This window comes from Melopsittacus undulatus, chromosome 24 (genome assembly GCF_012275295.1).
Source record: "Melopsittacus undulatus isolate bMelUnd1 chromosome 24, bMelUnd1.mat.Z, whole genome shotgun sequence".
Taxonomy (NCBI): Eukaryota; Metazoa; Chordata; class Aves; order Psittaciformes; family Psittaculidae; genus Melopsittacus; species Melopsittacus undulatus.
The window spans coordinates 784,980-808,741 of record NC_047550.1 but is presented as its reverse complement, the minus strand read 5'-3'; the positions used below and the strand labels follow the sequence as shown (position 1 = coordinate 808,741).

Here is a 23,762-nt window from a genome sequence, read left to right as displayed (position 1 = left end):
GCTCCGGGGGCACCTGGGGGGGGAGGGGGAGGCCATTGGGGGCAATGGGGAGCTCATTGGGGTCAATGGAGTCAATGGAGTCAATGGGGTCAATGGGGAGGCCATTGGGGTCAATGGGGAGCATAATGGGGTCAATGGACTTAATGGGGTCAATGGACTCAATGGAGTCAATGGGGTCAATGGGGAGTCCATTGGGGGCAATGGGGAGCATAATGGGGTCAATGGAGTCAATGGGGAGGCCATTGGGGGCAATGGGGAGATCATTGGGGTCAATGGAGTCAATGGGGAACCCAATGGGGTCAATGGGGAGTCCATTGGGGTCAATGGAGTCAATGGGGTCAATGGGGAACGCATTGGGGTCAATGGGGAGCTCATTGGGGTCAATGGAGTCAATGGGGAGCCCATTGGGGTCAATGGAGTCAATGGGGAGCCCATTGGGGTCAATGGGGAGCATAATGGGGTCAATGGACTCAATGGAGTCAATGGGGTCAATGGGGAGGCCATTGGGGTCAATGGAATCAATGGAGTCAATGGGGAACACATTGGGGTCAACGGAGTCAATGGGGTCAATGGGGAACGCATTGGGGTCAATGGGGAGATCATTGGGGTCAATGGAGTCAATGGGGAGCCCATTGGGGTCAATGGGGAGATCATTGGGGTCAATGGAGTCAATGGGGAGCCCATTGGGGTCAATGGGGAGCATAATGGGGTCAATGGACTCAATGGAGTCAATGGGGTCAATGGGGAACCCAGTGGGGTCAATGGAGTCAATGGGTAACCCAGTGGGGTCAATGGAGTCAATGGGGAACCCTGTATCCCTGCCCCTATCCCTGTATCCCTGCCCCTATCCCTGTATCCCTGCCCCTATCCCTGTCTATCCCTGTCTATCCATGTATATCCATATGTATCCATATGTATCCATATGTATCCATGTGTATCCCTGCCCCTATCCCTGTATCCCTGTCTATCCATGTCTATCCATGTGTATCCATATGTGTCCCTGTCTATCCCTGTCTCTATCCCTGTATCCCTGTATATCCATATGTATCCATATGTATCCCTGTCTATCCCTGTATCCCTGCCCCCCCCCTCTGTACGTGCTCGGCGCTGGCCCCGCTCGGGACAGGCTGTTCCTGTCCCTGGCGCTGCGCCCGGGGGCCGGGGGGCGGGGCCAGGCCAATGTATGCTAATGTATGCTAATGAATGCTAATGAGGGCACGCCCACACGTGCGCTGGCAGCTCCCGCTCGGGACCGACTCGTTCCATGCCACCCCATGGAGGTACTGGGAGAACTGGGAGCAGGGCTGGGCTCGAACTGGGAGCAGTCACTGGGCACTGAATGGGACCAGTCCCAGGCTCTAACTGGGACCAGTCCTGGGCTCTGAATGGGACCAGTCCCAGGCTCTAACTGGGACCAGTCCTGGGCTCTGAATGGGACCAGCCCCAGGCTCTAACTGGGACCAGTCACTGGGCACTGAATAGGACCAGTCCCAGGCTCTAACTGGGACCACTTTTTGCCTCTAACTGGGACCAGTTACTGGGCACTGAATGGGACCAGTCCCGGGTTCTAACTGGGACCAGTTACTGGGCTCTAACTGGGACCAGCCCCAGGCTATAACTGGGACTACTTTTGGCCTCTAACTGGGACCAGCCCCAAGCTCTAACTGGGACCAGTCACTGGGCACTGAATAGGACCAGTCCCGGGTTCTAACTGGGACCAGTTACTGGGCTCTAACTGGGACCAGCCCCAGGCTATAACTGGGACTACTTTTGGCCTCTAACTGGGACCAGCCCCAAGCTCTAACTGGGACCAGTACAAGTCACTGGGGGTGTGTGTATGCAGATACCCCACCAAGGCCACGCGTGTGCACCCCATGACCCCATAGGCTGCCCCAGGACCCCCATAAACCCCATAAGTGCCCCCCCATATACCCCCCCCCAGGGCCCCCCATGGCCCAATCCTGCCCCCCCCCCCCCCCCCCCAAACCAGACCCCCCCTAAAAAGACCCGGACTCAGGACCCCGCCCCCCCCATAGGGTCAGATTCTGCCCCCCAAACACACCCCATTGAGGACCCCCCCCCCAGGACCCCGCCCCCCAACTCCGGAGCCCCTGAGCCCCCCCCCCATAGGGTCCGATTCTACCCCCCCAAACAGACCCCATTGTGGACCCCCCCCCCCCATAGGGTCCGATTCTGCCCCCCCAAACACACCCCATTGAGGACCCCCCCCCAGGACCCCGCCCCCCAACTCCGGACCCCCTGAGCCCCCTCCCCCCCCCATAGGGCCCGATTCTGCCCCCCCCAAACACACCCCATTGAGGACCCCCCCCCCCGGACCCCGCCCCCTCGGGTCGTATCCTGCCCCCCCCCCCCCCCCATTGCCCCGTTCCTGCCCCCCCCCCCCCCCATTGTACCCCATGGTCCGTTCCCCCCCCCCCCGGTTCTCCCCCCCCCCCCCCTTGCCCCCCCCCCCCCCTTACCTCGCCCCCGGCCGCCCGTCCATGGCCGCCGCCGCCGCCCGCAGCGCGCCCCCTCCCCGGCCACGCCCCCTCCCTCGAGGCCACGCCCCCCTCGGCACGCCCCATTGGCCAGCGGCCCAAGCCCCCCGCCCAGGACACGCCCCCTCCTCCCCTCCCCCTTATTGGCAGCCTGCCCGGGGCCCCCCGCCCGGGACACGCCCCCTTCGGCAGGCAGCCAATCAGACCACGCCCCCCTCCGGCTTGACCACGCCCCCGGGGTGTCCCTGGCCACGCCCCCCCCTGTGGCCACGCCCCCATGAGCGCCCCCCCCCCTATTTGCTGCCGTGGCCGCGCCGAGGCCACGCCCCCTCCGGTTTCCCCGCCAAGCCACGCCTCCTTTTCCCGCGTTTACGCGGAAGTGACACGTGAGGGACGGGAACGGGAACGGGAATGGGAATGGGGATGGGAATGGGATGGGAATGGGAATGGGAATGGGATGGGAATGGGAATGGGAATGGGGATGGGGACGGGAATGGGAATGGGGATGGGATGGGAATGGGACGGGAACGGGAATGGGAATGGGAATGAGAAAGGGAATGGGAATGGGAATGGGACAGGAATGGGAATGGGAACGGGAATGGGGATGGGAATGGGAATGGGAATGGGGATGGGAATGGGAATGGGAAAGGGAATGGGAATGGGATGGGAATGGGAACGGGAATGGGGATGGGAATGGGAATGGGGATGGGGACGGGAATGGGAATGGGGATGGGATGGGAATGGGACGGGAACGGGAATGGGAATGGGAATGAGAAAGGGAATGGGAATGGGAATGGGACAGGAATGGGAATGGGAACGGGAATGGGAATGGGAATGGGAAAGGGAAAGGAACGGGAATGGGAAAGGGAAAGGGAATGGGACGGGAATGGGAATGGGAATGGGGATGGGGATGGGAATGGGAATGGGAATGGGAATGGGAAAGGGAATGGGACGGGAACGGGAATGGGAATGGGAAAGGGAATGGGAAAGGGAAAGGAACGGGAATGGGAATGGGAAAGGGAATGGGAAAGGGAATGGGAAAGGGAAAGGAACGGGAATGGGAATGAGAACGGGAATGGGAACGGGAAAGGGAATGGGAACGGGAATGGGAACAGGAACAGGAATGGGAACGGGAATGGGAATGAGAACGGGAATGGGAACGGGAAAGGGAATGGGACGGGAACGGGAATGGGAATGGGAAAGGGAATGGGAAAGGGAAAGGAACGGGAATGGGAATGGGAAAGGGAATGGGAATGGGAACGGGAATGGGAATGGGAAAGGGAATGGGAACGGGAACAGGAAAGGGAATGGGAACGGGAATGGGAATGGGAACAGGAACAGGAATGGGAACGGGAAATGGGAATGAGGCCCCTCCGGTGTTCCTGTTGTGCCCGTTCCCCATTCCCAGTGCCTGGCTGACGGGAGCAGGGGCTGGGCCCTTTTGGGGTTAATTTGGGGCCTTTTGGGGCTTTTCCAGGTGGTTTGGGGGCAATTCCAGCAGGTTTGGGGCATTTGGGATCAACTTTGGGGCCTGCTCCCGACGTCAATGGGGGAGCAGCACCAACGGCTCCTGGTATTCCCACCTTCCCATCCCAAGCATCCCATAGGGATCAGGATCCCTAAGGATGGAGCCGATGCTGCTCCCATAGCAACAAAGCATATAGGGATGGTCCCCATTAGGGTGGTCCTGGAGCATCCTTGTGTTATCCTTATGGAATTCCGGGTTAAGCTCCAGACCAGCATTAAAGGCTCTTATCCCGAGATTCCAATGGGCAGGAATCCCATTCCAGGCCCCAGTGTGGGGCCGACCCATGCAATGGTCCTGGGGGGGGATCCCAGTGCTGGTTCAGCATCACACACATAGGGAAGGACCAGATTCCAGGCAGGAATTCCCATCTCCCATAGGCAATTCCCGACTCCCATAGATGATTCCCCCTCCCATAGGCCATGATATAGAGGCAATAGGACAATTCCCATAGGGAATTCCCATCTCCCATAGGGAATTCCCTCTCCCATAGGGAATTCCCATCTCCTATAGGGAATTCCCTCTCAGATAGACCATGACTCCTGTGGACAATTCCCATCTCCCAACCCTTTGCCATCCCAATCCCACCTCCACGTTTTAATCCCCCTCCCCCACCCTAAAACCCCTCCCCCACCCCCTAAAAACTCCACCCCCACCACCCAAAACCCCCTCCCCCACCCTATAAAACCCCTCCCCCACCCTAATAAAACCCCTCCCCCACCCCTAAACACCCCTCCCCCACCCCAACACCCCTCCCCCACCCCAAAACCCCCTCCCCCACCCTATAAAACCCCTCCCCCACCCCAAAACTCCCTCCCCCACCCCCTAAAAACCCCTCCCCCAAACCCCCCCCAAAACCCCCACCCCCACCCCTAAAACCCCCTCCCCCACCCTATAAAGCCCCTCCCCCCACCCCCTAAAAACCCCTCCCCCACCCCCAAACCCCCCCAAAACCCCCTCCCCTAAACACCCCTCCCCCACCCCACCCCCCCTCCCCCACCTTATAAACCCCCTCCCCCCCCAACCCTGTATATCCATGTATCCCCCCACCCCTAACCCTAACCCTAATCCCTCCCCCACCCCCACCACCCAAACCCCCCTCCCCCACCCCCTAAAAAACCCCTCCCCCACCCCCAAACCCCCTCCCCCACCCCCAAAAACCCCTCCCCCCCCCCACCCCCCTCCCCCTCCCCAACCCCCCCTCCCCCACCCTATAAACCCCTCCCCCCCCCCCCAAATTCAACACCACAAACCCCCACAGCTTACAAAAATACTCTTTACCCCCCCTCGTCTCTTAAAAATAGCCCAGAATCGGTTAAAACCCGGGGGGGGGGAGGGGGGAGGGGCATTAGGGCATCGCTTCCAACGGGGTCTGCGTTGGGGGGTCCCCATCCGGTCTCCCCTCTTCCCGTTTGGTAAGGTCCATATTGGTGCCATTGGTGCCACCATTGGTGCCATTGGTGGTGCCATTGGTGCCATTGGTCTGGGAGCATCCATTGGCCACCCGCGGCCCCTTGGCCTTGGCGCGGCTGCCGTAGACCTTGTACTTGAGGAGGAGGAGGACGATGAAGACCAGCACCGAGGCCACGATGACGCCGCCGATGGCCAGGATGACGGTGGCGCCCGGCACGTGGGGGGGGCGGGGGGGGCAGGGTCGCGCCGGGGTCGCGGTGGTGAAGCTGGCGCATCCCAGGCGCCGCGTGGCGGGTAGCGCGGTGGAGGCGTCGGCGTAGAGCGCCAGGACGCAAAGGTCGTAGGCGCGACCGGGCGCGAGGTCGCGGAGGGAGAAGGAGGCGGAGGCCGCGGGGAGCATCCTATGGGAGATATAGGGTCAGTGGTGGGGTCATAGGGGGTCAGTTGTGGGGTCATAGGGGGATAATGGGGTCTGGGAGCATCCTATAGGGGAGATGGGGTGGTCATGATGTATGGAATAATGGGGTCTGGGAGCATCCTATGGGGGGGATGGGGGGAGATGGGGTCAGTGGTGGGGCCATAGGGTGGGATAATGGGGTCTGGGAGCATCCTATGGGAGATGGGGGATGGGGTCAGTGGTGGTGCCATAGGGTGGGATAATGGGGTATGGAGATGGGGGGAGATGGGGTTAGTGGTGGTCATGATGTATGGAATAATGGGGTATGGGAGCATCCTATAGGGGAGATGGGGTCAGTGGTGGTCATGATGTATGGAATAATGGGGTCTGGGAGCATCCTATGGGGGAAATGGGAGATGGGGTCAGTGGTGGGGTCATAGGGGGGGATAATGGGGTTTGGGAGCCTCCTATGGGAGACATGGGGTCAGTGGTGTCATGATGTATAGAACAATGGGGTATGGGAGCATCCTATAGGGGAAATGGGGTCAGTGGTGGTCATGATGTATAGAACAATGGGGTATGGGAGCATCCTATGGGAGATATAGGGTCAGTGGTGGTCATGATGTATAGAATAATGGGGTATGGGAGCATCCTATGGGGGAGATGGGAGGAGATGGGGTCAGTGGTGGTCATGATGTATAGAACAATGGGGTATGGGAGCATCCTATGGGAGACATGGGGTCAGTGGTGGGGCCATAGGGGGATAATGGGGTATGGGAGCATCCTATGGGGGAGATGGGGGGAGATGGGGTCATAGGGGGGGTAATGGGGTCTGGGAGCATCCTATGGGAGACATGGGGTCAGTGGTGGGGGCATAGGGGGTAATGGGGTCTGGGAGCATCCTATGGGAGACATGGGGTCAGTGGTGTCATGATGTATAGAACAATGGGGTCTGGGAGCATCCTATGGGAGACATGGGGTCAGTGGTGGGGTCATAGGGGGAATGATGGGGTATGGATGGGGAGGGATATATGGGAATAGATGGGAATATAGATGGGAATATAGATGGGAATGGGTATGTAGGAATGGATATATAGGTAGAGATGGGAATGGGTATACAGGCATGGATATCTGAGTATAGATAGGAATAGATGTTTAGGAATGGATATATAAGTATATATAGGAATGGATATATAGGAATGGATATACAAGTATATATAGGAATATATAGGCATGGATATATAAGTATATAGGAATGGATATATATCCATGCCTATATATCTATTCCTATATACTCATACATCCATTTGTATATATCTATTCCTATATATACTTATAGATATATATACTTATATATATACTTATAAGTATATATATATTCTTATATAAGTATATATAGAAATAGATATATAGACATGAATATATGGGTATATATAGGAATGGATTTATGGCTATATATAGGAATAGATATATAAGAATGGATGCATGGGTATAGGAATAGATATATAGACATGAATATATGTGTATATATAGGAATAGATATATAGGAATGGATATATAAGTATATATGGGAATATACATACAGGAACAGATATAGAGGAATATATATATGGGAATGTATAAAGGAATAGGTATATGGGAATATACATAGAAGTATATATAGGAATACATATACAGGGGTAGATATATAAGAATGGATATATAGGAATAGATATGCAGGGATATATATATAAGTACATACAGGAATCACATGTATCGATGATATATACATTATACAGATGAATATACATAATCTATATACGCAGAATATATATGTCATGTTTATCTAATGTATCCTATAGATTGTATATAACATATTCTAACACATACTATAGATTTTCTATAACCTCTCACCATCTATTCTATAGATGATATATACATTATACATGTGAATATACATCCCCCCCGAATCCATATCTCATCTATATATACATGAGACCCTTGCTACTCCTCCTCACTAGCTGGTAGCCATGGCAACGGGAGGATGCATGGCATCCATCCCTCTCCCCTCCCCCCTTAGGGATGCTGTGCTTCCATAGGGATGCTGTGCTTCCATAGGGATGCTGTGCTTCCATAGGGATGCTATGCTTCCATAGGGATGCTATGCTTCCATAGGGATGCTGTGCTTCCATAGGGATGCTGTGCTTCCATAGGGATGCTGCTGGTACCCAAGGGATGGAGATGGGATAAGGGTGGATGGGTTCCAATAGGAACAGGGCAAGTTCTATTCCTCCACATCAAAATACCCTCAATTCCAACCGGAATTCCCAAAACTGCCTTGAAATATCCTCAATTCCAACCGGAATTCCCAAAACTCCACATCAAAATACCCTCAATTCCAACCAGAATTCCCAAAACTCCACATCGAAATACCCTCGATTCCAACCGGAATTCCCAAATACCCTGAATTCCAACCGGAATTCCCAACACTATTCCCACCTCCTACCTTGCCCATCACCCAATGGGTGAAGGAGCCGACTGCTCCCTCATTCCATCCTATGGGTACCCTGCCCAGAGCCTTCCCCCCCCCCCATTCCCAACCCTATTCCCAAAGCCAGGAATACCTGTAGACCAGGATGTCATCGGAAGAGCTGTTGTATTGGATCTGGTACATCCGCATCCCGGGCAGGTGATGCTGGGAAGGCCATTGGATAAGGGCTGAGGATGAAGTCAGCTCCGTCACCGTCACCCCCTTGTCCTGCTGGGCCTTGGTCTCATTGGGAACGCTGGATTTGGCCGGGATAAGGATATCGGAGGGGCCGGATTCGGTGTCCTTATCACAACCGGAGCTGTTGGCCAGGGTGGGATATGGTGACACCAACAGCTCAACCGGTGCCGTGGACTCACCGGCTGCATTGGATGCTATGCAGGTGAATGTGCCTTCATCCCCTAAGGAAGCAAGGAGGATATCCAAGGTCCCGTTGTCATAGGAGACGGTCCTGGATGTGTTGGACACCAGCTTCCCATCGGGAGCGATCCAACGCACGTAGGGATCGGGGTCACCAACAGCCTTACACTTGAGGGCCACACTCTGCCCCTCGGTGGCCGTCAGTTTTGGGGTGCGATGGGTGATCATTGGGGGTTCACAGATGAACTCCTCCTCCTTGATGGACCAGAAGTACTTCCCCATTAGCTCCGGTGGGGAAGCACAAGTCTCCAGGTCATCCTCCCTGGTGAGGCGGCGCAACCAGACCAGCTCGCAGTTACAATGCAACGGGTTACCCCCGAAGCTCAACACCAGGGACGTCAATGGGGACCCCTTGGGTTTGGTGTACACCGGGATGCGGGAGAACAGCGGGTCCGGAGGGATCTTCTTGAGCTTGTTGGAGGTCATGTCCAAGCGGGCGAGCTTATGGAGGTTGGAGAAGATCCCTTCGGGTACAGCCTCGATCAGGTTGTGATCCAGGCTGATGGTGTTGACGTTGGACAGCTTGGCGATGGTTGCCCATGGAACCTGGACCAGGTTGTTGTAGGACAGGTCCAGGTCCTCAATGGTCTCAATGAAGTCATCCAATGACCCAGGGGAGATGGAGCTGAGCTGGTTGTTGCTGAGGATCAAGTGCCGCAGGTTGACCAACCCCTTGAAGTGCTCCTGGTGGATGGTTGTCAACCGGTTGCTGTCCAGGTGTAAGGCATGGAGGCCTCGGAGGTCGGCGAAGGCGTAAGGCATGATGTGACTGATGGTGTTCCTGGACAGCGTCAGGTGGATGAGGTTGGTCATGTTGGCAAAGTCCTTCCTCCGTAGGGTGGTGATGAAGTTGTCCATGAGCCGCAGCTCTGCCGTGCGCCGGTCCAGGGCTCCGGGCACGAACAGGAGCCCGGTCTTGGTGCAGAGGATGGTGAAGGAGGGGGACAGGCTCTGGCACATGCAGCGGTTGGGGCAGGTCATGGCTAAGGTGGTGGTGGTCAGGGCCAGGAGGGGCAGCAGGACGGTGGCCATCGTTGGGGGAGCTGGGGGGAGAGAGGGGGTGAGGGGGGTAGGGGGATATGGGGGATATGGGGGGATATAGGGATAGGGGGGAATGGGGGATATGGGGATAGGGGGATAGGGGGGAATGGGGGGAGAGGGGGAATAGGTGAGGAGGGGGGATAGGGGGAATGGGGGGATAGGGGGATATGGGGGATGGGGGATAGGGGGGATGGGGGATATGGGGGAATGGGGGATATGGGGATAGGGGGAATGGGATATGGGGATAGGGGGAATGGGATATGGGGGGAGAGGGGGAATGGGTGAGGAGGGGGGATAGGGGTAATGGGAGGATAGGGGGAAGGAGGAGGAATAGGGGGATAGGGGGAATGGGGGGATATGGGGGGATAGGTGAGGAGGGGGGATAGGGGGGAATGGGGGGATAGGGGGAATGGGGGGATAGGGGGAATGGGGGATATGGGGGGAATGGGGGATATGGGGGGAGAGGGGGAATAGGTGAGGAGGGGGGATAGGGGAAATGGGGGGATAGGGGGAATGGGGGAGGAATAGGGGGATAGGGGGGATAGGGGGAATGGGGGATATGGGGAAGGAGGAGGAATAGGGGGATAGGGGGAATAAGGGGGAGAAATGGGGGGGATGGGGGAAATAAGGGGGAATGGGGTGAATGGGGGCGAGAAGGAGGAATGGGTGAGGAGAGGGGATAGGGGGAATGGGGGGAATAGGGGGAAGGAGGAGGGATGGGAGGGATAGGGGGGAAATAAGGAGGAGGAATGGGGTGAATGGGGGGAAAAGACTTTCACCTGCAGAGGATTTAGGGGCATTTGTGGGGAGGGAAACTCAATAATTGAGCCTCTAAATCGCCCTAAAAACCCCAAAACCGGCCAAAATTCCCATTTGGAAGCACAGGGATTTGGGGGGGGGGTGGGGGGAGGGGTGGTTGGGGGGGGGGTGTGTTTCCTATCCAGTGCTTTGGCAGAGCAGATGGATGCACAGGAGGAAGGAGCTATAATGGTCCCAGCATCTGCTATGGGGGAGACAAAGGTGACCCCAATCCTATGGGAAAGGGTCCGAGGGATGCAGAGGATCAGCCCCAATGGCCCATTCCCCATAATGACCCCAAAGGCTGTTGGGAATCGCTGCTCCATATGGGATCTGAGTTACATTCATTCCCAAACTGGAATGGAACTGGATGGTGTTCCCATAGGGAAGCACACACACCCTAAGGGATCCCATAGAGCTGGATGAGGGGACACGGCTGATAGGCAACCAGTGCCATTTAGAGGGGTATATAAATGGGATGTATCATGGTATAGATATGAGAATATATATTATATATTATATATATTATATATATATATTATATAGGGTTATATATATATATTATATAGGGTTATATATATATATTATATCTATTATATGAGAATAATATATATGATATATGAAAGCTGTTCTATATGATTACAATATACCTTTTTCTATATAAATGGTATATATTATTATATACTATCATATTTTTAGATAATATTATATTATATAATTATAAATATATTATGTAATATAATATTATATTATATATCATTATATATTATAATATATAATGTATTATTACGTAATATAATAATATATAATTATATAGAAATGGTTCATATTATTACATATGTTATAATAATATAGAATTACATATATAAATCGTATAATTATATATGATAATAATATGTAATTACATATAGATGTTTATGTAGTAATATTATATCATAATAATATAGAATTATGCATAAAAGGTAGATAGGATCATATTATAATGCACAATTATAGGAAAATATTCTATTATCTGCTTGAATAACATATAATTATATCTATTATATAATATTATATATTATATTATGGGTCTATATTATCACATTATACCCATATCTAATCCCCATTAACTCCTCTCATTCCCACAAAGCCCCTTTGGGGCTGAGCATCTGCAGCATCAGCCCCATTCAAACCCCCTGGAAATGGCTAAAAAGGGGGAAAACGCCTCAAAAAGCATCCTTCATCCTTCCCCTATGGGACCAGAGGGGAACCCACATCCATCCCAATGCATATGGATCCAGAGCACTGGGGTCCATAAGCCAGCATTGGCCCTTAGGAATAGGGCCAATAAAGAGCTTCCCATTGGGTGCTATGGGAGCTGAGCTGGAGAAGGGATACCCATAAACCCAACCTTGATCCCTATCTCCCCTATATTCACCTGGAATTGGGCTCATTGAACCCCCCCAAAGCCATTTATACCCTTAAAAACACCCCAAACCACCCCAAAATGCCCTGAAACTGAGGACATCCACTATGGGGTTAATGGTTAATCCCACAGTTAAGTAGGGCCAATAGGGAGAAACAGCAGAACTGGGAATACTGGGATCACCCCAGTGTCAAACAGGGATGAGAATGGCACAAATGGGGGGGGTTTAACCTCATTTGATCCTATTGGATCCTAGAAGGGGAAAATGGGTCAAAATCAGGTGGTTTTGGGTCATGGGATGGCTCTTTCCAATGCCATGAGGATGTCAGCCATGGGATTGTGTTTGAGGCTCTTCCATGCCATGAATCCCTTATATTATATATCATTATATATGATATATGGTATTATTATATAGCTATAATTACATATTCTTATCTGTATTACATTATTAATAATTACATATTAGATATCCAGATATAATTATATATATTAGATACCCATATATAATTATATAGATTAGATTTCCACATATAATTATATACATTAGACATCCACATGTAATTATATACATTAGATATCAATATATAATTATATATATTATGTATCCACTCTATAAATTACCTATTCATATAGAATTCTATACATTAGACATATGTACAGAATCCTATACATTAGCCATATAGAATTCCATACATTAGTTATCCATACAGAATTCTATACATTAGCTCTCCATGTGTAATTCTATACATTAGCTATCCATATAGACTCCTATACATTAGTTATACATATAGCATTCTATGCATTAGCTACCCCTATAGAATCCTATACATTAGCTATCCATATAGAATCCTATACATTCGCTATCCATATAGACTCCTATACAAGAGCTATCCCTATATCCCAGGCATTCCTCCTAGTGAATCCGCTTCCATAGGCACTTCCAGCTGGGATCCGGTCCCACCTGAGCCAGTGAGGATGGGAAGCCCATCACACATCCAGTGTGGAATGGGATAGAGCTGATGGGGCTCCCATATTCCCATTGCTTCCCAGTCATTCCCATTGCTCCCATATTCCCATTGCTTCCCAGTCATTCCCATTGCTTCCCAGTCATTCCCATTGCTCCCATATTCCCATTGCTCCCATATTCCCATTGCTTCCCAGTCATTCCCATTGCTTCCCAGTCATTCCCATTGTTCCCATATTCCCATTGCTTCCCAGTCATTCCCATTGCTTCCCAGTCATTCCCATTGCTCCCATATTCCCATTGCTTCCCGATGCAGGAAGTGCAAAGGCAAGCAGAGGTCAGCATTGCCTTTAAGAATGGAAGCATCCCATAATGCTCCCGCTTGATCCCTAAGGAAGAGCCCCCAAACCAGACATAACAGAGCCGGTTTAACCAAATCTGCCCACTTTGGGCCCAGAAAAGCCTGGCTGGAACCAATGGGATGGCTCAGAGCATCCCTATGGATTGCCCTCAGCACACACAGGATAGGGCATTGTATTGTATTGTATTATTATATACATAATATATAATGCTATTATTATATTTAATAGTATTATATACATTCTATATATGATATCTAATATATAGAATAGATATTATTATATATTATTGTATACTATATATATAAAATAGCATTTTATATATATAAAAGTATATATAGCATTATGTATATATACAGTCAAGTATATATAGCATTATATATATATAGTCAAGTATATATAGCATTATATATATATATACAGTCAAGTATATATAGCATTATATATATATATACAGTCATGTAATACCTACTGGGATTATATATATAATAGTATTAATAATATTACTCTAGAGATAATAATATTATCTATTATTTAATTATATTATTAAATATTATTTTATTATATTGTTATCGACATAATAATAGATAATATTATTATATGTAATAGTATTCTATATATAATCAATATAAAATAGCATTTTATATCTATATACACCAGTCTATATAGCATCATATATATACACAGACATTTAATACCTCCTCCATGCAAGCCAATTGCACGTCCTTTGGTGCCTCCTATTCCAAGTGGGAGCGATCCTGACGGCCCCCATGGGATGCGGAGCAGTGTCCATGCCATCCCATAGGCTTCCCATAGGAAAACCCACTCCCACCACCCACCCACCCACCAGACATGGGAATAGCTTCCCATTCCCTGCCTGTTGCCCTTCCAAGCCATGGGAATGGGCCTTGCTCCAAGCGGGATGCATCCCAATGGAGCATCCCTAAATACCCGCGCTGGTACTTTGAGGTTGTACTGGAGTCACTGGGCTGTGCCATAGACACCCATAGTGACCCATAGACACCCATAGTGACCTATAGATCCCCATAGACACCCATAGTGACCCATAGACACCCATAGTGACCCATAGACACCCATAGTGACCCATAGATCCCCATAGACACCCATAGTGACCCATAGATCCCCATAGTGACCCATAGACTCCCATAGTGACCCATAGTGACCCATAGACACCCATAGTGACCCATAGATCCCCATTCACCCCATAGATCCCCATAGTGACCCATAGATCCCCATAGCTCCCCATAGATCCCCATAGACACCCATAGTGACCCATAGATCCCCATTCACCCACGCCGGCAGCACCCAGTACCCGCACTCATTCCCAACACCAGTTTGGAGCTGGCAATTGGTGCCTATGGGAATGGGGGGGGGGGGAATTCCATAGCGGCTCCTGCTCCATCCCAAGCTCCATGGATGGAAGGGGGTGACCTTCAGGTCCGTTCCCAGCACCGGAGGGGCAGGGAATGGGATTATCCATTGGGAATAGCAGGGATCCCATTCCCAGGTGCATGAGGAGCAGGATGGGCCCTCTCGTGGTGAGCGCAGCGAGCAGGGGAGATGCTGCACTGCCTGCGGTGATCCTGGGATCACCCCGCATGGACGAGCCTAAAACCGGCGCTTTTCAACCCAAAATCAGGGGGGGGACGTGAAATGGGATCATCCGGTTGCGATGAACACAATCACTGTTGGTTTCTGCTCTTTTGGGGCTAAAAAAGGGGGTTTTAAGCCTTAGGTAGGGGGTTTAAGCTCAGGTCTATGCATTAAGCCTTAGGTATCCTACGTGCAGCTGTTTTCAATCACGGCTGCTTAGGTCTATGCATTAAGCTCAGCTCGGAGCTTAGGGGGCTCTTGTAGGGCAAACCCTCCCTTCGGCAAAGCCCAAACCCGCTTCCCAAGGGGTTTTCCAGCCCAGCTCCATCCGGCTCCATGGGCTCTGCCATTCCCAACGTCGGGAATCACCTCAATGACACAGCCGCTCGTCGCCTGTAGCATCAGGGATGGGGATGGAGCAGGGAACACCGCCCGCTTCCATAGGGAACACAGACCGGGATGGCAGCATCCCCAACCCCCCCTCGCATCCATCCATCCCTCGGCTCTCCGCAGCATTCCAGCGGCTGGGAAGGGTGGATCCCAGCTCGGGAAGCAGGCGGTGACACTGCAGTTTATCACCTCAGGCACATAACGGGGCCCCCCCCGTACCCCCCGTTCCGGTACCGGTCCGAGGACCCCTATGGGAGGACGGAGAGGGACCGGACGCCCCCATCACCCTTAGCGCTATGGGGCCGGTAACCGGAGCCTCGCTCTCACCTCTCCCGTTGCGAGCCTATAGGGCCGGCATCACGTCCGTTGTGCCCCCCCCGCCGCCGCCGTCCATGGTCGGTACCGGCGGAGCCTCCCGCACCGGCGGAGCCGGAGCCGCAGGGGCGGCGGCGGCGGAGGAGGAGGAGGAGGAGGAGGAAGGAGACGGGAGGAGGAGGAGGAAGGGGGAGGAAGGAGGCTCCGCCCAGCCCCGCCCTGCGGAGAACGGGGAGGGGGAGGGGACCCATGGAGCATCCTCATGGTCCCATGTTGGGATGCAGGAGCAGCATCCACCAGTGATGCAGAGATTGGGGAGGGGGAGGGGACCCATGGAGCATCCTCATGGTCCCATGTTGGGATGCAGGAGCAGCATCCCTGGTGATACAGAGATCGGGGAGGGGGATGTGGTACCCATGGAGCATCCTCATGGTCCAGGGTTGGGATGCAGGAGCAGCATCCACCAGTGATGCAGATATAGGGGATGGAGATGTGGTACCCATGGAGCATCCTCATGGTCCAGGGTTGGGATGCAGGAGCAGCATCCCCAGTGATGGGGCAGAGATCGGGGAGGGAGATGTGGTACCCATGGAGCATCCTCATGGTCTGGGGTTGGGATGCAGGAGCAGCATCCCTGGTGATGATGCAGAGATCGGGGAGGGGGATGTGGTACCCATGGAGCATCCTCATGGTCCGGGGTTGGGATGCAGGAGCAGCATCCCTGGTGATGATGCAGAGATCGGGGAGGGGGATGTGGTACCCATGGAGCATCCTCGTGGTCCCATGTTGGGATGCAGGAGCAGCATCCACCAGTGATGGGGCAGAGATTGGGGAGGGAGATGTGGTACCCATGGAGCATCCTCGTGGTCCGGGGTTGGGATGCAGGGAGCAGCATCCCCAGTGATGCAGATATAGGGGACGGAGATGTGGTACCCATGGAGCATCCTCATGGTCCCGTGTTGGGATGCAGGGAACAGCATCCACCAGTGATGGGGCAGAGATTGGGGACGGAGACCCTAATACCCACGTCCTTATCCTTTATCATCCTTATCTCTTGTCATAGGCCCCTTGGCTTTGGTTCATCTTTGCCTTGCATCACCTCCATGCTGTGTTAGGAAGGAGGAATGGGGTTGGATGAGTCCAACCCAACCCATTCCATGAATCCATGGGTTTCCCATCACTGGCTCCTTATGGATATCAGGAAGGGGAGAAACACCTTTTGGTCCTCATCTCTTGGCCTCCATCCCATCCAGATCCCCCTTCTGATCCCATCCTGGCCCCTCCTGTGGTCCACCCTGTCCTATGGGGCATCCTATGGGGATGCTCTCCTTTAACCATAGCTCTTTGCTCTCCTTCTCCTTGGCTTCCTGCAGGGAATGAACCCATGGAATAGAAATGATCCTGTTCAGACCAATGGGAACCCTGTTCCCATTGGAACCAATTGTTCCCATTGCTCTGAACAGGATCATTCCTATTCCATGGGTTCATTCCCTGCAGGATAAGGCTCTTACCCCCCAATTCCAATCCTTGCTCACCTCCCAAAGCATTGCAAGTGCTGCTGTTCCCATAGGGAAGAAGTTCTTCCTGCTGTTCCCATAGAACCTCCTATGCTCCAGTTTACACCCATTGCCCCATCACTGGGTACCACTAAAACATCCTATCTCCATCACCCTGACACCATTGCCCCATCACTGGGTATCACTAAAACATCCTATCTCCATCATCCTGACACCATTGCCCCATCACTGGGCACCACTAAAACATCCTATCTCCATCATCCTGACACCATTGCCCCATCACTGGGTATCACTAAAACATCCTATCTCCATCACCCTGACACCATTGCCCCATCACTGGGTACCACTAAAACATCCTATCTCCATCACCCTGACACCCTTCCCAACACCCCATAGCCTCCTCCAGCTCCATCAGCATCTCATAAGGGGGATGCTCCACTCCCTCCATCCCCTTTGTGGCTCTGGACTTCCAAGCAATTCCCTGTCCATCCAGAACTGGATGTGTTATTCCAGACTCATCCTCCCCAAGGCAGAGTGGAGGGGGATGAGACCCTCTCTTGCCCTACCAACCTAATGCACCCTAGGATGCACTGTGCTTATGGGCATCCCCCTATCCAGCAGTGCTGGTACCCTGCATCCGGTTGCCATGTCAACCCATCAATTGGCCCAAAGGGGACCCTTGATCCTCTTGCATCTATATGGGGTCGCTCTGTTGTCCATCAGCAGGGTCCTTGCATCAATGTACCCCAATCCGCATCCCACTTGACCTCAAGCATCCCTTCAGTTGGGTACCGGTACCCAAGGCCTATTGATGGGTGATGCGTTCCTTAGGGGAGGCTGCTGGTTGTAGGTTGGCTTGGGAAGCAGCTTGATTCATGGACCAGTATCTATATTATATCATATTATATCTATATTATATCTATGTTATATCTATATTATATCATATTATATCGATATTATATCTATATTATATCATATTATATCTATATTATATCTATATTATATCATATTATCTTTTCCCTGGTTTTGGGAAGCAGGTTTGGATTGGGAATGGGATGCAGGAGAAGCTGGAACAGGCACATCCGCACTCAGGAGCATCCCAACCCATCCCTTGTTTTCAGGCAGTTCCATACAGAACAGATGCAATTCATCACTTCAATAATGACCATAAAACCCCACAACAACCCTGGGACACTGACTTATCCATGCCCCAAATCCTGCTTTCCCCCTGTATCCCATAGGAAGCAGCATCCCCTTTGTGCTGACTCAGCATCATTCCCAAGTGATGCCTCCCCCTTCCAGACCCATTCCAGCCAGCAGGAAATGGGGCTGAGGAATCAAATAGGGTCAGGTGTGAGTGTTGGGATCCCATTCCCATAGGGAATCATGGAGCTTGGAGCCTCTGAGGCTCGCAAAGGAAGGGACCCTGATACATGAAGCCTACGCAAAGCATCCCTGGATCCATTTGTATGCAGGAGGCATCCGCTTGGATGCTGAAGGTTAGTCTATTTTTAACACCCTGCTGCTGTTCTCCTTAAGAGGATATAGGATCCATCAACTCCCAACCACTTCCCTATCACTGCCTTTAAAGCAGGAGCAATCCATATGTGTGCCTTGCCATAGGTGATGCTGACAGGGGAGCACTTACATTGTCATCTCCATCCTAAAGCTGCTTTACGTCGTGTTCCCATCATCCAGGAGGAAGGATGCTAGGGAAGCATAGGGAATCATGGAATGGGGTTGGAAAGGACCTTAAGGTCACCCAGTTCCACTGTAGAACCCTATAGATGCTTTAAGGATGCTTTTGCCTTGGGGAGGATGGAGTAAAGGGCTTATGGAGAACAGCAAAGCCTTAGGAATGCAAAGGGAATGGAAACTAGGGCAAGCATAGCAAGTGCATATCCCATCTCCAAGCAGGAGCTGTTGGAGACACTGTGTGAGCTGAATCTCTATATCCCTCCCTGTGTCTCCTATAGGATGCTTAGGAGGATGCTCGCGCTGCCATCCTGCATCCTCATCCTGCTCGGTAGCAGAGCATCGAGTGGTCCAAGCTGGGCAAAACCCATGTGAATAACCAGAAACAAGGGGTCGTTTTGGGGCTGGTTTGGTCAAAATGGGGCTTCCTACAGCCAGCATCCCAAACCTCATTCCCACTTACACCCATATCCTTCCACAGAGCATCTTTAGCTTGGATAGGAGGAAGCATCCTTTGCTCTGGACTGCAGCAAAGAGGGGTCCATAGGAGTGGGTTTCTATGTGGCTTCCTCCCATGCACACAAGATGCTCACTCTGCTGTTTGCATCCATTGCATCCATTGCATCCATTGCATCCACTGCATCCATTGCATCCATTGCATCCACTGCATCCACTGCATCCACTGCATCCATCGCATCCACTGCATCCATTGCATCCATTGTATCCATTGCATCCATTGAATCCATGGCATCCATTGCATCCATTGCATCCATCGCATCCACTGCATCCATTGCATCCATCGCATCCACTGCATCCATCGCATCCATTGCATCCACTGCATCCATTGAATCCATTGCATCCATTGCATCCATCGCATCCATTGCATCCACTGCATCCATTGAATCCATTGCATCCATTGCATCCATCGCATCCATTGCATCCATTGCATCCACTGCATCCATTGCATCCACTGCATCCATCGCATCCATTGCATCCATCGCATCCACTGCATCCACTGCATCCATTGCATCCATTGCATCCATCGCATCCACTGCATCCATTGCATCCCATTGCATCCATTGCATCCATCGCATCCATTGCATCCATCGCATCCATTGCATCCATTGCATCTCATCCCAAGATGCTTGTGTCTCATTACTGGGAAGCAAAGTTCATCACAGACTGGAAAGAAAGCCCCAAAAATCCCTTATTTCTCCTGAAAAAAGGATGTTTCAGAGGCAGCTTCACATCAATGAGGTTTCCACTTACATTCAGTAGCTGCTTACCCCAACCAAGCACAACTGGTGCTGCTCCAGTGCTCTATACTGGTCGCAAACTGGTGTGAGCAGCAAGGTGAGATGGGCACCAAGTGCTGTGGGATGGGGCTTCCCTGGTGGGGTTTATAGGTAGCACCAGCTCCGTTATCCCATTGGCTTCTCATCCGCAGGGATTGAGCACTGGTTAAAGGCAACAGGCCCCATGGCATGAGGAGGAATACCCCATAAGCCATAGCCATTACTTACATAGGAGGTGGCCTGTAGGATGTAAGCATCTGTCAACCCTAACCCTAACTTCAATGGGGTTTAATGGACAAGGGGAGACCATGAGCTCCTCCTTAGGATATCCCTTTTCCCTTCAAGCCAAAGGATGTTCTCCTTCCTCTGCTCTTAAAGAGTCTATGTGATGAATGGTGCTCTTCCTCCTTTGGGGCCTCTCCATCCTCTTCCTCCTTTGGGGCCTCTCCATCCTCTTCCTCCTTTGGGGCCTCTCCATCCTCTTCCTCCTTTGGGGCCTCTCCATCCTCTTCCTCCTTTGGGGTCTCTCCATCCTCTTCCTCCTTTGGGGTCTCTCCATCCTCCTTTGGGGCCTCTCCATCCTCTTCCTCCTTTGGGGTCTCTCCATCATCTTCCTCCTTTGGGGTCTCTCCATCCTCCCAATCCTGCTTTGCCAAGCGGTTTTCCTGCTGTTTTCCAGCTGGATGCACCTTCTGCTCTGATAACCATGGATATAAATCACGTCCCTTTCAGGTGCTCTTTAACCCTTTATTCCTGCCCCAAAAGGCAAAGAATGGGGTGGGTTTGTGGTTTGCTATGGGCCAAAAGGAGGCAGGGATGCTGGGGCAGGGATGCTGAGGCAGGGATGCTGAGGCAGGGATGCTGAGGCAGGGATGCAGGAGGCAGGGATGCTGAGGCAGGGATGCTGGGGCAGGGATGCTGAAGCAGGGATGCTGAGGCAGGGATGCTGGGGCAGGGATGCTGAGGCAGGGATGCTGGGGCAGGGATGCTGAGGCAGGGATGCTGAGGCAGGGATGCTGAGGCAGGGATGCTGGGGCAGGGATGCAGGAGGCAGGGATGCTGGGGCAGGGATGCTGAGGCAGGGATGCTGGGGCAGGGATGCTGAGGCAGGGATGCTGAGGCAGGGATGCTGAGGCAGGGATGCTGAGGCAGGGATGCTGGGGCAGGGATGCTGAGGCAGGGATGCTGGGGCAGGGATGCTGAGGCAGGGATGCTGGGGCAGGGATGCTGGGGCAGGGATGCTGAGGCAGGGATGCTGAAGCAGGGATGCTGGGGCAGGGATGCTGAGGCAGGGATGCTGGGGCAGGGATGCAGGAGGCAGGGATGCTGAGGCAGGGATGCTGAGGCAGGGATGCTGAGGCAGGGATGCTGAGGCAGGGATGCTGGGGCAGGGATGCTGAGGCAGGGATGCAGGAGGCAGGGATGCTGAGGCAGGGATGCTGAGGCAGGGATGCAGGAGGCAGGGATGCTGAGGCAGGGATGCTGAGGCAGGGATGCAGGAGGCAGGGATGCAGGAGGCAGGGATGCAGGAGGCAGGGATGCTGAGGCAGGGATGCAGGAGGCAGGGATGCAGGAGGCAGGGATGCTGAGGCAGGGATGCTGAGGCAGGGATGCAGGAGGCAGGGATGCAGGAGGCAGGGATGCAGGAGGCAGGGATGCTGAGGCAGGGATGCAGGAGGCAGGGATGCTGGGGCAGGGATGCTGAGGCAGGGATGCTGAGGCAGGGATGCAGGAGGCAGGGATGCTGAGGCAGGGATGCTGAGGCAGGGATGCTGAAGCAGGGATGCTGGGGCAGGGATGCTGAGGCAGGGATGCAGGAGGCAGGGATGCAGGAGGCAGGGATGCTGAGGCAGGGATGCTGAGGCAGGGATGCAGGAGGCAGGGATGCTGAGGCAGGGATGCAGGAGGCAGGGATGCTGAGGCAGGGATGCTGAGGCTGGGATGCTGAGGCAGGGATGCTGGGGCAGGGATGCTGAGGCAGGGATGCTGAGGCAGGGATGCTGAGGCAGGGATGCTGAGGCAGGGATGCTGGGGCAGGGATGCAGGAGGCAGGGATGCTGGGGCAGGGATGCAGGAGGCAGGGATGCTGAGGCAGGGATGCTGAGGCAGGGATGCAGGAGGCAGGGATGCTGGGGCAGGGATGCAGGAGGCAGGGATGCTGGGGCAGGGATGCTGGGGCAGGGATGCTGATGCAGGGATGCTGAAGCAGGGATGCTGAGGCAGGGATGCTGGGGCAGGGATGCTGAGGCAGGGATGCTGAGGCAGGGATGCTGAGGCAGGGATGCTGGGGCAGGGATGCTGAGGCAGGGATGCTGAGGCAGGGATGCTGAGGCAGGGATGCTGAGGCAGGGATGCAGGAGGCAGGGATGCAGGAGGCAGGGATGCTGAGGCAGGGATGCTGAGGCAGGGATGCTGGGGCAGGGATGCAGGAGGCAGGGATGCTGAGGCAGGGATGCTGAAGCAGGGATGCTGAAGCAGGGATGCTGGGGCAGGGATGCTGAGGCAGGGATGCTGAGGCAGGGATGCTGGGGCAGGGATGCAGGAGGCAGGGATGCAGGAGGCAGGGATGCTGGGGTATGGATGCTGAGGCAGGGATGCAGGAGGCAGGGATGCTGAGGCAGGGATGCTGGGGCAGGGATGCTGAGGCAGGGATGCTGAGGCAGGGATGCTGAGGCAGGGATGCTGGGGCAGGGATGCTGGGGCAGGGATGCTGAGGCAGGGATGCTGAGGCAGGGATGCTGAGGCAGGGATGCAGGAGGCAGGGATGCTGAAGCAGGGATGCTGAGGCAGGGATGCTTGGGAAGCCCTGCGATCCCAAGGGATGCAGCTGGGGATGGATTCCAGTAATGCTGACCTACTTTCCCCTCCTTTGCACATCTTCAAGGCAGCCACATCTGCTGCAGCTGGAGCTCGTGGCTGAGCTGATGGATGCAGGGCAGGAGGGGATGGGAATAAAGGGGCTTGAGCTATTCCGGAGGCAGTTTTCCAAGGTCCACAGAGCTGCAATGTGGATGGGATCAAGTGAACCAGGCTTTGAGGCTGAGCTTGGATCAACGGGTACCAGGGTTTTGGGATGCGTTTTAGGCTGAGTTTGGGGTCTTTGTACCATTCACATGGGTTTAAACCCAAAGGGATCCTGGTACCTTTGGCAAGGAGTTGGCTTGGCCTAAAGGTATATAACACATAGATATCTATTGACATATAGAGTTGTACATATAGAAAGTTATAGCCTAGCTATAGTTATATAAGTGATAGATGTATATATAGCTCCCTGCTGCATCCCGTGGTGGTCCTCACTGATGTTCCCTTTCAGCTTGACAGCAGCCAGGAATGCATAAAACGGAGCCAGAAATGGCATTAAACCCAATTCCTGTCCCTCTTTTAAGCTCCTCTCATCCCATGTTCCCTCAAGGCCTAAGGCTGAGCTCAACCTGCATCCCTTGCCCTCCTCATTGCCAAGCAGGGCATAGGGTGGGACATTGACCTGTCATCTGGTTTATCCCTTGGCTTGGCCCCTCTATGCTCTTCCCAAGCCCATTCCTTGCCTTGGGAAGAGGGAACACCTGGAGGACCTACCCCAGGGATGCTC

General features: G+C 53.1%; 1 protein-coding gene across 1 annotated transcript; it reads right to left on the bottom strand.

Moving 5' to 3' along the window:
- Nucleotides 1-5,371: 5,371 nt before the first annotated feature.
- LOC101880280 (leucine-rich repeat and fibronectin type III domain-containing protein 1-like protein) lies at nucleotides 5,372-15,794 on the bottom strand. Its single transcript, XM_034072123.1, has 3 exons — nucleotides 15,679-15,794; nucleotides 8,437-9,823; nucleotides 5,372-5,837 (listed from the first exon to the last, which is right to left on the bottom strand). The coding sequence occupies exons 2-3, from the start codon at nucleotides 9,810-9,812 to the stop codon at nucleotides 5,372-5,374; spliced, it is 1,842 nt and encodes a 613-aa protein (XP_033928014.1). The 5' UTR covers nucleotides 9,813-9,823; nucleotides 15,679-15,794.
- Nucleotides 15,795-23,762: the final 7,968 nt, after the last annotated feature.

What these genes read in the sequence shown, in the direction of transcription:
- LOC101880280 (XM_034072123.1), bottom strand. Translation starts at nt 9,812, where the DNA reads ATGGCCACCGTCCTGCTGCCCCTCCTGGCCCTGACCACCACCACCTTA. An exon ending in GATGACATCCTGGTCTACAG is followed by an intron (nt 5,838 to 8,436) that starts GTATTCCTGGCT and finishes TATCTCCCATAG; the next exon opens with GATGCTCCCCGCGGCCTCCG.